At 37.7% G+C, this 12,021-nt stretch overlaps 1 protein-coding gene across 5 annotated transcripts in view; it reads left to right on the top strand.

The window, feature by feature from the left end:
- The window catches only part of SNTG1 (syntrophin gamma 1), an 897,410-nt gene that overhangs the window by 684,423 nt on the left and 200,966 nt on the right, over positions 1–12,021 (top strand). For all 5 annotated transcript variants that reach the window (XM_045455364.1, XM_045455360.1, XM_045455361.1 and 2 more), the window contains 2 exons: positions 4,031–4,113; positions 10,790–10,920. In XM_045455364.1, the coding sequence (XP_045311320.1) occupies positions 4,031–4,113; positions 10,790–10,920 (214 nt within the window). The remainder of the gene's footprint in view (positions 1–4,030; positions 4,114–10,789; positions 10,921–12,021) is intronic.

Genomic DNA, 12,021 nt, shown 5'->3' with positions numbered 1-12,021 from the left:
CAAACGCACCTTTGGCCCCTTTCTGTCTCTCTTCTTCTTGTAACTCCTTCTTCTCTGTAACTCCTATGATACAGATATTGTATTGTCCTCTGTAACTCTTCTTCTTCTGTAACTCCTATGATACAGATATTGTTCCGTTTCATTGAGTCACTTAGTTCTCTAATTCTCCCCTTGTGATCCAGAATATTTTTTTCTCTCTTTTTCTCAGCTTCATCTTTTTCCATAATTTTATCTTCTATTTCACCTATTCTCCCCCTGCCTCTTCAATTCTGGCTGTCACCACTTCTCGTTTATTTTGCACCTTGTTTACAGCAATTTTTAATTCATCATGACTATATTTTAGTTCCTTGATTTCTGCATAATAGATTCTCTGCTGTCTTCTAGGCTGTTTTTCAACTTCAGCAATTAATCTTATGACTATTATTCTAAATTCTTGTTCAGTTATATTGTTTATATCTTTTTTGATCAATTCTTTAGCTGTCATTTCTTCCTGAAATTTCTTTTGAGGGGAATTCTTCCGTTTCATCATTTTGGCTACTTTTCTGTCCCTTATGTGTTTTGAAAGCTTGTTATGTGTCCTGTTCCTGCAAACACTACTATATTAAAGAGGGATCATACACTGTCCAGGGCCTGGCCCTTCAGGAGGTGTATTTGGAGAGTGTTACTCATTCTCTGTTGTTGTGACTCTGGTTGCTTTATCTCCCTACTCGTAGCGATGTTTTGAACCCTCCAATAAGTGTGCTTTGATTTGTTCTTGAAGTAGCCCTGGAAAGTAAAACAAAGAAACAAAAACAAACAGAAAGCAAAAACACTCAAACACACACAAACAATAAAAAAAAAAATCCCAAAAACAAAAACCAGGAACACCGGCTACAAGTAAACAACAGGTGGAGGCAGATAAGGAAGAGGCCTTATCCCATACAAAGAGAGACATGACAGGGATGGGGAAAAGAAAGAGTAAAAAAGGACCAGAGAAACTATATGGCTTAATCCAGACAGAGAGAAAGGAAAATAAAGGAGGAGGCAGGGAAAAAGAAAAATAAAATAATTTATCCAGACAGAGAAAGTTTAGGGCTTAACCCCAAGAGAGAAGGAGAATAAAGAAGGAGGTGTAGAACATGTATCAAGAGAATGGACTAAGTATGTCTGCTTAAAAAAACTAGCAACCAACAACCAGAGTAACTAGACTAGAGGAGGGACGAGATAAGAAGGAGAAAAGGTAGGAAGAATGTATCTACATAATAAGAATTGTCTGAGAATTAAATCAGGCAAAGCAGCAGCGCTGGTCTGGAGGAGGGGCTGTCTGGTTCCTCCCTGTCAATCCCGCTCCAGGAGATGGGCAGTTACCCAGAGCCAGGGGGCGCGGTTTGGTGTGTGCGGGTCCGCCTCCACTGTGGGCCCCCTGTCTGTCCCCAGTCTCTTCTCCATGGACAGCGTGTCCCAAACTACTGTGTTCGACCCATCTTCACTGTGGTGTGGACGCAAATGACGGGGTTTGTCCTGCTCCACCTACTCCCGTGCCCAGCGCTCAGCTGGGATTTAAACTCTGTCTTTGCGTCCCCCACCCCCAGTCCACCCCCTAGTACTGGGGAAGCACCTGTCCATGTTGCCCTCTATTGCAGGCAGGCTTTGTCCTGTCCCACAGCACTCCAGGGAGGGGACCACTGTCTCCCACTGCAGACGGCGCTCCTGCCCTAGCCACCGAGCCCGGGCTGGCTCCTCTCCTCCCCTTGTGGGAGAACAGGACAGTCGGCCCCAGTCCAGAAAAGGCCCCGCAGTTAGAGATGCGATCCCTCTCCATCGCCGGTGGGAGGTTTTTCCCTCGGCCAGATACAGTCCTGTGCTTCCCCAGCCGCTCTTTCTCTTCCCTTTGTCGCTCCGCAGAAGAGGATCCCTCTCCTCCATTCGTTTTGTCTCCCCCAGTTCTCACTCATGCACCTGTGGCCCGTCAGGTTGTCCTGGTGGGTCCCTGGACGTGAGACTGCCTCTTTTCCTCCCCGACTCTCAGAGTTAAAAGTCCTTTAGCTTCAACAGTACTTTGATTGAGAGAGGAGGGAACTGCGGGTCCCCTCACTTCTTCACCGTGTTCCAAGATCGATATGGTGTATTTTTGAATATTTATTTGGAATGCCAAATTGAGCTTGTATTCCCGGGATAAACACTACATGGTGATGAAAAAAAAATGTACTGCTGGTTTCAATTTGCTAATATATTAAGACTTTTTTGGAAACAAATGTTCATGAGGGATATCCATATTGTACATCTTGTTAATGTTTTAGTGGGATTTTGGTGGCAGGGTTTTTGACGTTTTCACGTACGTTGTGCAGTGGTAACTCCTCCTTTATTTCCACAAAGAATTTGCTTAACAGTAATAGTATATTTTTCTTAAATCATTTAGTAAACTCACCAAAGAAGCAATCTGAGCCTAGAATTATAGTTTTTATTTTGTCTGAATTAATCTCATCCGTGCTTATAGGACTTTTTCTGATACTCTTTTCTTCCTTTGTAAGGTTTGGTAAAATGTTTTTCAAGATTTTTTTTTTTTTGCCATTTTAACTAAGTTATGAATTTAATTGCATGAAGTTATTCATCATATCATTTTATTATTCCTTTTAAGATTTGTTGACTTGCTTGACTTGCAATAATACTACCTCTTTTGTTCCTGATATCAATAACTTGTATTTTCTCACTCTTTTGCTCCATCACTTTTCCTATGGGTTTTATTAATGTTTCCAAAAAACCCATTTTTGTCTTGGTTAATTTTGTCCATTCTTTTGTTTCAATCTTATTATTTTCCACTTCACTTTTATTGTTTTCCATCTTCTATTTACTTTGATTTGTTTTCTCTTTCATACCTAACTTCTTAAGGTGAAAACATAGCTCATTAACTTTGTACCTTTCTTTTGTGCATTCGTTTAAATCTTGGAGTATCACTGACAAGACTGCTTTAGATCTGTCACAGAATTTGACATAGCATTTTTTTCTGCTCAAAATGGATATAAATTTGAAAGTAATATGTTTATGCATTAAAATAGTGTCTCATAAGAGAAAATGCAGATGAACATCAAAAGAAAAATTAGCTAAAACAAAGTATGAAATCCTTAAGATTTAAAAAGTAGAAAAACTATATTCATGCTGGTTTGGAGCAAAGCCTGTGATCCTTTTCTTAGCACCAGGAAAGCTATGGAACTTTAGAGTGATAAAAACGGAAAACAAAATCACTTCCTTTTTCAACACATTAGTTAAGGTTAGGAGTGTCACCTAGGAGCTCTCATGTTTGAATTTAAGGGTAAGATTTAAATAAAACTTGGGAGTCAATTATATCAATAGTACATATTTATCAACATTTGCACCTCCAAAACGTATAATGTTTTCAAATAACGCAATTCATCAAAAATCAAGAAATACGTATTCTAATCCTGACTGTAAAAATTACTGCATTGTGAAAGCTGAGTTTAAGACACCCATTACTCATACTTAGGTTTCTCGTGAGAATCTGATGTGAAGCTTTTTAGTTTCAATTTCACCAATTTAGATAGCATCAGTGAAGGTACTTCCAATTATAGCATATGCCTAGAACATTTATAAAGAAAGAGCCCATGCAAACTTTATTTGCATCACGGAAAATGATGATAACTACCAATATGATTTGCAAGTAGGTTGAAACGTGACAGTGAATGGAACTTTGTAGATGAACCAAATTCTGCACAATTGTAAGTATGGGTCATAAGCGTAGGTCACTTGGGATAATGGAATTCAATAGCTGTTCTACAAGGTTGTATGTTTTCATTAATAAAGCTTCGCATCGTTTCTGAAATCAAAGATAAACACATGGGTATCCCTCGGGGTCCCATTTTAGTCACTTAGCCTACTTGCAAAACTGTGGCTTTGATAGAAGTGAGGTAAAAATGTATTTTAGTAACTGATTTCATGGTATGATTGAGGATCTGGAAATATACAATGTAGAATGCAGTCTAGCATATTTTGGTGTTCTGACCAGTGGGGTGTTGTGATTTTTTTTTTCCTGCAGGTGCTCCAAGTGACCAGAGCAGTGGTACCTCCTCTCCTCTTTGTGACAGTGGGTTGCATCTCAACTATCATCCCAACAATACAGTAAGATGGCCAAGGCATATTCAGACTAATAAGGAGATAACACAAAGAAAGGCAGAAAATATGTGTGTGTGTGTGTGTGTGTGTGTGTTCCTATTTTCCTATTTTCCAAAAACTGCTATTGAATCTCATTGCTCTGATACAGTTGAAGTCCTTGTTTGCTTCATCCTTTAAGAATTAGGATAAACCAGGGGACATCTGGGTGAATCAGTCGGTTTAGTGTCCGACTCTTGGTCCACCTCACAAACCTCGCGGTGAGTTCGAGCCCTGCAGCTCTGTGCTGGCAGTCTGGAGCCTGCTTGGGAATCTCTCTCTCATCTCTGTCTCTGCCCCTTCCCTGCTTGCGTGCTCTTTCTCTCTCAAAATAAATAAGTAAACTTCAAAGAATTAGGATAAACCAGGAAAAAATAAATAGGTCAATTATTAATTTTTAAAAATTTTTTGATGTTTTTGTTTTTTGTTTTTTTTTAAGAGAGAGAGAGAGACAGAGCACAAGCCGGGGAGGAGAAGAAAGAAAGGGAGACACAGAATCTGAAGCAGGCTCCAGGCTCCAAGCTGTCAGCACAGAGCCTGACTTGGGGCTTGAACTCATGAACCATGAGATCATGACCTGAGCTGAAGTCGGAGGCTTAACCGACTGAGCCACCCACGTGCCTCAGTCAATTATTTTTTAATGTCATTTTTCTCCTCTCACGTCTGCATTAAGCCTTTTGCAAGTTAATGAGACTAACTTCGCGAGATCACATAACATCATGTAATCATTTTATCATAGTGCATATTATACGTAATTTCATGCTCTAAATGATTTGACATGATTTTTATCATTTTTCCTTTGAAATCATTTAGCTGAAAGTAGCTGTTTAATTTTCCTTTTGGTAAGATTTCTTAACGATCTGCCGGCATACCAGGAAATTAACACAAAGCGAGAAAGATCTGACATCATATTAAAACATAATGAATGTTAAACTACACATGTATTTAATCACTGATAAAATTGGCATGTTTGTTTTATATACATTTAATAAAACGTTAAATTTCCTTTTCCACTTGTAGTTTGGGGCAAGCAAGTTTTTTTGTTTGTTTTTGTTTTGTTTTGTTTTTTAATAAACATGTTTGAACTTATATTTCACCCTTCAAAACGTTCACACATCTTCAAGTCAAAGCAGTTTTCTCAGGTTACGTGCGAGTCGAACTTTCCGCTGGGATCACAAACATGAAGAGCGGCAGAGCCGATATTAAGCAGGAATTTATTTTTCTATTCTGCATATTAGGTTATAAAACACCTGTAGCTTCTGACTTGGATGATTCGTCTTCCACTTGAAATTCTTGCCCTGATTGTGGCGTTTTACTCCTTTTGAGCATCTCCAACCTTCATTGTACCTCACTGCATCACTACTGTTCTTTACCTGCGTGCCTTAGGTACTCGAGTCCTATTTTAGTTTTATTATTCTTTGCTCCTAAAGAGGAACCCTTGGCAAGACCAAGGGTTACCTCTACCTGCATCAGCCAAGCACATCTGGGTGTATTTAATCCGATCTCCTCTCTTATTTTTGTTACCAGAGAAATGATTGTCCCATTATAGATGACGTTGAAAACACTGATCTTCAGAAGTTGGCAAGATCTGAGTAGTTTCAACATTGATTTCCCAATGAGTAAATAAATAAATACATTCTGTGCCACCATTACCACACTTCTCAATTAGTTGACTTCCAGTCTCCAAACAAATCTTCACGTCTTACCTCAGGAACCGCTCACCTTCTTTCCTTACGATCTAGATGCTCTTGGTGCTTCTGATGCCCTTCCAGTCCCCTTTACTGGGCTGGTGCACCTGCTACCCCCAGCTGCTGTGAGTGCTGGTTACCTGCCCCCCAAACCGCCCCATTCACTGCTGACCTCTCTTGTAAGGACGCTGTGCCTAGGAGTCTGGAATCACCACTCCTGGGGGATGGCTGCAGCCTACAACTTGAGGCCTCTCTTCAGGAGTCCCCATCTCTGGCGACATTGCTCCCTGTCTCATCCACTGCTTCCCTCAGTCCTCACAGGTTTCTCCTGAGAACTTTCCCTTCTCATCTCATTGACCCAAAGTCCCCATCTTAGCTCTGCTCCTCAGACACGAAGGAAGAGCTCCTTGACTTCAGAGTGGAGGAAGCTGTTTAGTCATATTTTCATTCTAATTCTTGTCCTTGTACCCTTGGATTCCTTTATGATAATGAGAAGTAGAGAAGTCACTATGGGTGGGCTATAAGTAAGAATCAGTCAGGTTTTAACTTATCCCACTGACGTACATAAAAACATGTATGAAATTAATTTCATGAACTGTGCCTGTATGGTGTTGCTTGCTATTATGTCCTCCCTTAGAAAGGCATAATTAAAACAAGAAAATCACTCAGTAATTCTATAACATGACTGTTCCAAGTAAACCCAGCTATATAAAATAAAAAAAAAGTTGTCATAAATTTTCCTTACAGGGATTATGTCTTTCCATTTTCAAGAGGCCTTTTGTTTTGCTTTTAGCATTAGGGTTGAACATTATTTTGACATCCCTGAAGATCTTTAAGTGCAAGCGAATTCATGATACTTACCATGATTTTAAAGAATAAAGATCCAGACATATGTAAATTGACATAGAGTGCATTAAATTAAAAAAAAAATCAATGTGTTTCAATTAAATGAATTTTTGCTGAGAACCTACTTTTTGGAAACACTTTTTTAGGTACCATGGGGAGAAGTTAATTGTGTTTCCTGACCCAGAAAGTTTAAAATTCAGATCTGTAGACAAATGCATAAAATTAACTATGATAGAAGCAGAAAAAGAACAATGGATATAGCCTTCTGATATCAGAGAGAAGGGCTGCTAGAGACTTGGAATATTGGACTTAATTGAGCTCAACAAACATCGAGGGGCCACAAACCAAATTTTGTTCTGATGCCTATCATGGAATAAGGGTTCAGGCCCGATCAGATCATACTGACTTACCCAGCCGGGTGCTATCCTGTGTTTCTCTTCTATAAGGTGTGGAGAGTACAGGATATTGCTTCTCCAAGATTTATAAAATTAGGAGCAGTCAAAGGCATGCTTTCTTCTGACCCATCAGTAAATAAATGAGCAGTGAGAACTGGGAAGGAAGTATGTACTATGAGACATATTTTCCACAGAATGTGTGCACGTTATAAATAGTCTCCTGAAGAGAAACATTCAATTCTCTGATGTGTCTAAATCTTTAAGTCTATCTTGGACGAGGCAACCCATTGTTTTAATTCCTATGTCTTAATTATTCTCTGAAGCAAATTTTGAGTAAGTAGGCATGAGTTTTGTTTTCTGAAACAGCATTTTAAGCATATGGGAAAATATTTTAACATTACCCCATCTTCTTACTAAAAATATAGTATAGTCCTTCTAAGGACCCCAGGTCACCAATTTTAGGGGATAAAAGAGTCCTTTGGTTTGCCAGCCAATATGAAAAAAAAAAAAAAAGAATTTGTTTTGTGTCCACCAGAAGACTTAAATTCAGATAATTAGCTAACCAAATTCTGAGAAATGTTTTTCATAACTGTATACCTTTAATGAATACTTTTTATGCCAAGTCCTTAACAAAATCCGGATCAGCATTTTGCTCTGTATTCGATTCTATTTTGCTATGATGCTATTCTTGAGTGGCAATTGCATGGCAATATACTTTAAAATGTGTTAACTTTGGGGAAAAGAATCTATTTTAAAGCAAAGAATATCTAAATATTAGTTTTCCATTCACATTATTAATATTCTAAGAAACAACATTCTTGACATTGAAGGACAAAGCTCCTGAAAAGTAGTTATGATCCTTGAAATTAAAAAAAATGTTGGTTCTAGCTCATATATAATTAAAAACAACCCTAAGACTACTGTTAAAGAAAAAACTGGAAAGAAAATTTTATTCAACTTTCACAATTAAATAAAGATAAATAATCTTCAAAGAGCACTATATATTCCATTATAAATAAAAGATCTATAAAACGAAATTAAAACTGAAAGTTTCAGTAGCTGAAGTGGGACTGATTTCATATTTTTTATAAGGAGGCAATATAAAAGAAAGTGACAATGGCAACTTTGTTCATGAAAGTATCAAGGTGCAGTGCTACATCAAAGACATGTCAAATTTCACACGTATTTTCATACTTGAAATATTTCATTTCATATGTTCATAGAAGACTATGAAGTCATATAAAACATGATTTGTAAAACTTACCATACTCGTGTGTTGGTGATTACCATTGTCCTCAATAATCCATCGCTTCAGTCATTATGTTCTGTTACGGTTTCTATGTCATTTGTTTGAGGAACATATAAAGTGAGGGGAACTATTTGTACTTTTCAAGAAAGAAGAGGAACCATCATCTTTAAATAATTTGCCTAGAATCATGTAGCCAAAGAGTGAAATAATCATGACAAAAATCCTAATTATTCTTTGCATAGTTTCACTTGCAAGTATGACCGGTAAATGTTGTGCGATCAGAGATGTGATGGCCCTAGAATCATAAAGATGTAGATCCGAGTGGATCTGCCTGGCACTGTCATTTGCAGCCTGGCTGACTTGGGTCAATTATTTACTGTAAAATTTCTCAAGAGAGCCCCATGTGCGTGGGGTCCTGTGAGTGGGTTCCAGACATACTCTGATATGTGCTTAATAGTCATTGGTAGACCCTGGGACACTCTCATTCCCTATAGTCTGCTCTGACCACAGAAACCTAGTCTATGTACCCTAGTATGTTACTCAGGATCATTATTTCTTCGAGTGCCTTCATGCAGAAAAGGTGGGGAAGCAATAATGTAATGGGCCTAAAAAAGCTTTAGGTTTTTCTTTTGTAAGAGGAGCCTTTTAATAAGCTTATCGTTGGAGATAGGCACAATAAAACACAGATCATTTAAATAAATTGCTCCTCGGTTAAAGGACTCGTCAGTTGGGAAATTGGCATTTTGGAACCCAGGTGATCTGATTCTGATTCCGAGCCTGAGCCTTCGTCACCCTGTTGTATACTGCCACCTAACTGACCTCATTTCACATGGTGACCATCTATAACATGAGACATCAAGGCCAGAAGCAGGATTAACATGAATCCTACGTTTGTGCCTTTGCAGTCACAAGATAAGCATTAAAAACTAGGTGTCTTGGAGACCAATCACCAGTAGGGGGCCCCTCACTGGATGGTCTTAGCAAGGCTGCCCTTGCCTTCCCCACCCAGTGTCCTCAACAACTGGAAGGATTTAGTAGATATTTATTGGCACAGTGGGTACATTAACATAATAATGCCAAACAGCATGTGACCTTTAGTGAAAACAGTGGAAGCAATTTTGAAGAAATTAATACCTTAAAATGTTAGAGGTGCCTGACTGGCTTAGTCAGGGGATCCTGGGACTCTTGATCTCCGAGTTCTGGGTTTGAGCCCCATGTTGGGTGTAGAAATTACTTAAAAATAAAATCTTTAAAAAAATGTTAATGATAATATTGAGACTAATGGAGTTTCAAAATCTAGACTAAAATAGAATTTCCTAACATCATCACTCAAAAATTATGAATCTATAGAACATAAAGAAATCAGATCATGCCTTGGCCCTTACAATCCATGAAAACTTAAATATCAAGATTATTCCAGGTACTGCTGCCAGGAAGAAATTGTAAAGTAAAGCTGAAATAATGAAAGAAGCGTGGATCATCATCAAGTGTGAAAAGCCCAAATTTTATTCGAATATATGTTTCTTCTATACATAAGGAAAAAGACCCAAACGTCTTTTTTTTTTTTTAATTTTTTAATGTTTATTTATTTTTGACAGAGACAGAGAGACAGAGAAAGAGAGACAGACAGAGACAGAGCATGAGTCGGGGAGGGGCAGAGAGAAAGGGAGACAGAATCTGAAGCAGGCTCCAGGCTCTGAGCTGTCAGAGCCCGACGTGAGGTTCGAACTCACGGACCGCGAGATCATGACCTGAGCCGAAGTCAGACGCTCAACCGACTGAGCCACCCAGGAACCCCAAAAGACCCAGCCTTTTAATGAAACTTAAAATACATGTAATTTTAAACCAGAAGTGGTTGATTTAACATCAATTTAAAACAATATAAAAACATACAAACATTTTATAAACTTGAAGTTAAAACACTGGACAGAGATTTCCTTGAGTAGTTTTTAAAAGTTGTTTTATAAGAAATTCATTCTACTCAAAAATATTTACAAGTAACTGATAAATTACGAGCATGTATAACACTGTTTAGCGCTCAGCCAATACTCAGAAAATATTGGGTAATTGAATGAACGACAACTTATTCTTATATTTGTCACTCATTACTTCCTTGTAACTTGTCCCATATTTCCATTCCTGAATGAATTGAGTTCTGTCACCCTTTTATTTTTTTCTCCCTTCTCCCCCCTCCATTTTTTCATAGGCTTTCCCTGCCATTCTTCATCTCCATTATTCCCTCCTCGTTTTCTTATATAATTCCATTAATAAGGAAGTTAAAAATACAAATTTATTGGTGATGAATATGGATTCCTTTCTGAGGCATTCTATAAATGTCTTTTGATTATTTAGGGGGAAAAAAACGATCCATCAAATGGAAAGTATTCATAACATAGGAACTCAAAACACAGAAATGAAAAAAAAAAAAAGAAAGAAAAAACCAATACTGATTGTTTGTATTCTTTCAGGACACATTGTCATGTTCGTCCTGGCCAACATCTCCAGGCTTGAGATGGGAAAAACGATGGTGTGACCTTAGGCTGATCCCACTGCTTCATTCACGTTTCTCTCAGTATGTGCCTGGGACAGACTTGAGTCGGTGAGTTCACGCCAGTGAGTTCTGATTTTCTGTTCACTGAAAAGAGGCCTGCAACCAAACTTTTAACATCATATGGCTTACGATTTTTATTCGCAGCACATTTCTAATGGTAGCAAGAAGAACTAAAAAAAAAAAAAAAAAACCAATAGTATAACTCAAACATTTATGAATCTGATGATAAAAGACATCCAGTTAATGCCCTGACTCTGCTACTAACTTGCTATAATGGATTCAGTGTCCTTAATGGATACGGTTTTATTGGGTTTTGTTTATTTATCTTAGTTTTAATGTTATTTTTTTTCAAGGAAATTGTATAGTTCTTTTAGATAGCAAGATTTATCTTCATGTACTTGATACTATTCTCATATTATTATCTTTTTAAATAAGTGTAGACCCTAAGTGATGTCCTTTTCATTCTTGAATATTTTCCTCTCTTTTTGTCTTGGTCGTTTTTGCCATGGGGTTGTAACTTTTATTCTTTTATTTTTTCAAAAGCCTAATCTGGGTTTTGTTGAAGCTCTTCATTATGTGTATGTATTATAAATAATGAGTTTCTGCTTCTTTCTTGATTGCTTTCATTCCATAAGCTCTTAGGCTTGACTTTTTGTTCTTCTAGTTTCTTGAGTTGGATGTTCTAGGGGTCCAGAAACTTCTCTGTAACAAGTGGTATAGTAAATATTTTAGGCCTTGAAAGGCCCTTAATATCTCTGGCACAACTATTGAATTCTGCCTTTGTTTCATGAAAACAGCCACAGACATTATATAAATGAATGGGTATGGCTGGATTCCAATAAAACTTTATTTATAAAAAAAGGTGGCAGGCTACATTTGATCTATAGGCCATAGTTTGGCAACCTTTGGTTTGATCATTAATTTTTCAGACTTTCTTTGCTAATATATGTAGTCAGCAGTGCACGTTTCCATCAAAGTCTGCTTTAGCTATACTCACAAGTTTCAGGATTATATCTTGATTTACTTACATTGCTTTTGAGTGTATCATTTGGTATAGTTTTCTGAGTGGTTGCTCAAGGCACTAAAATATACATACAGATTCACACCACAAGTATTGGTGATTTATCACTTTGAATGATGTACAGAAAC

The sequence above is a fragment of the Leopardus geoffroyi genome, chromosome C3, assembly GCF_018350155.1.
Source record: "Leopardus geoffroyi isolate Oge1 chromosome C3, O.geoffroyi_Oge1_pat1.0, whole genome shotgun sequence".
Classification (NCBI taxonomy): domain Eukaryota; kingdom Metazoa; phylum Chordata; class Mammalia; order Carnivora; family Felidae; genus Leopardus; species Leopardus geoffroyi.
This window is presented reverse-complemented; position numbering and strand designations above follow the sequence as displayed.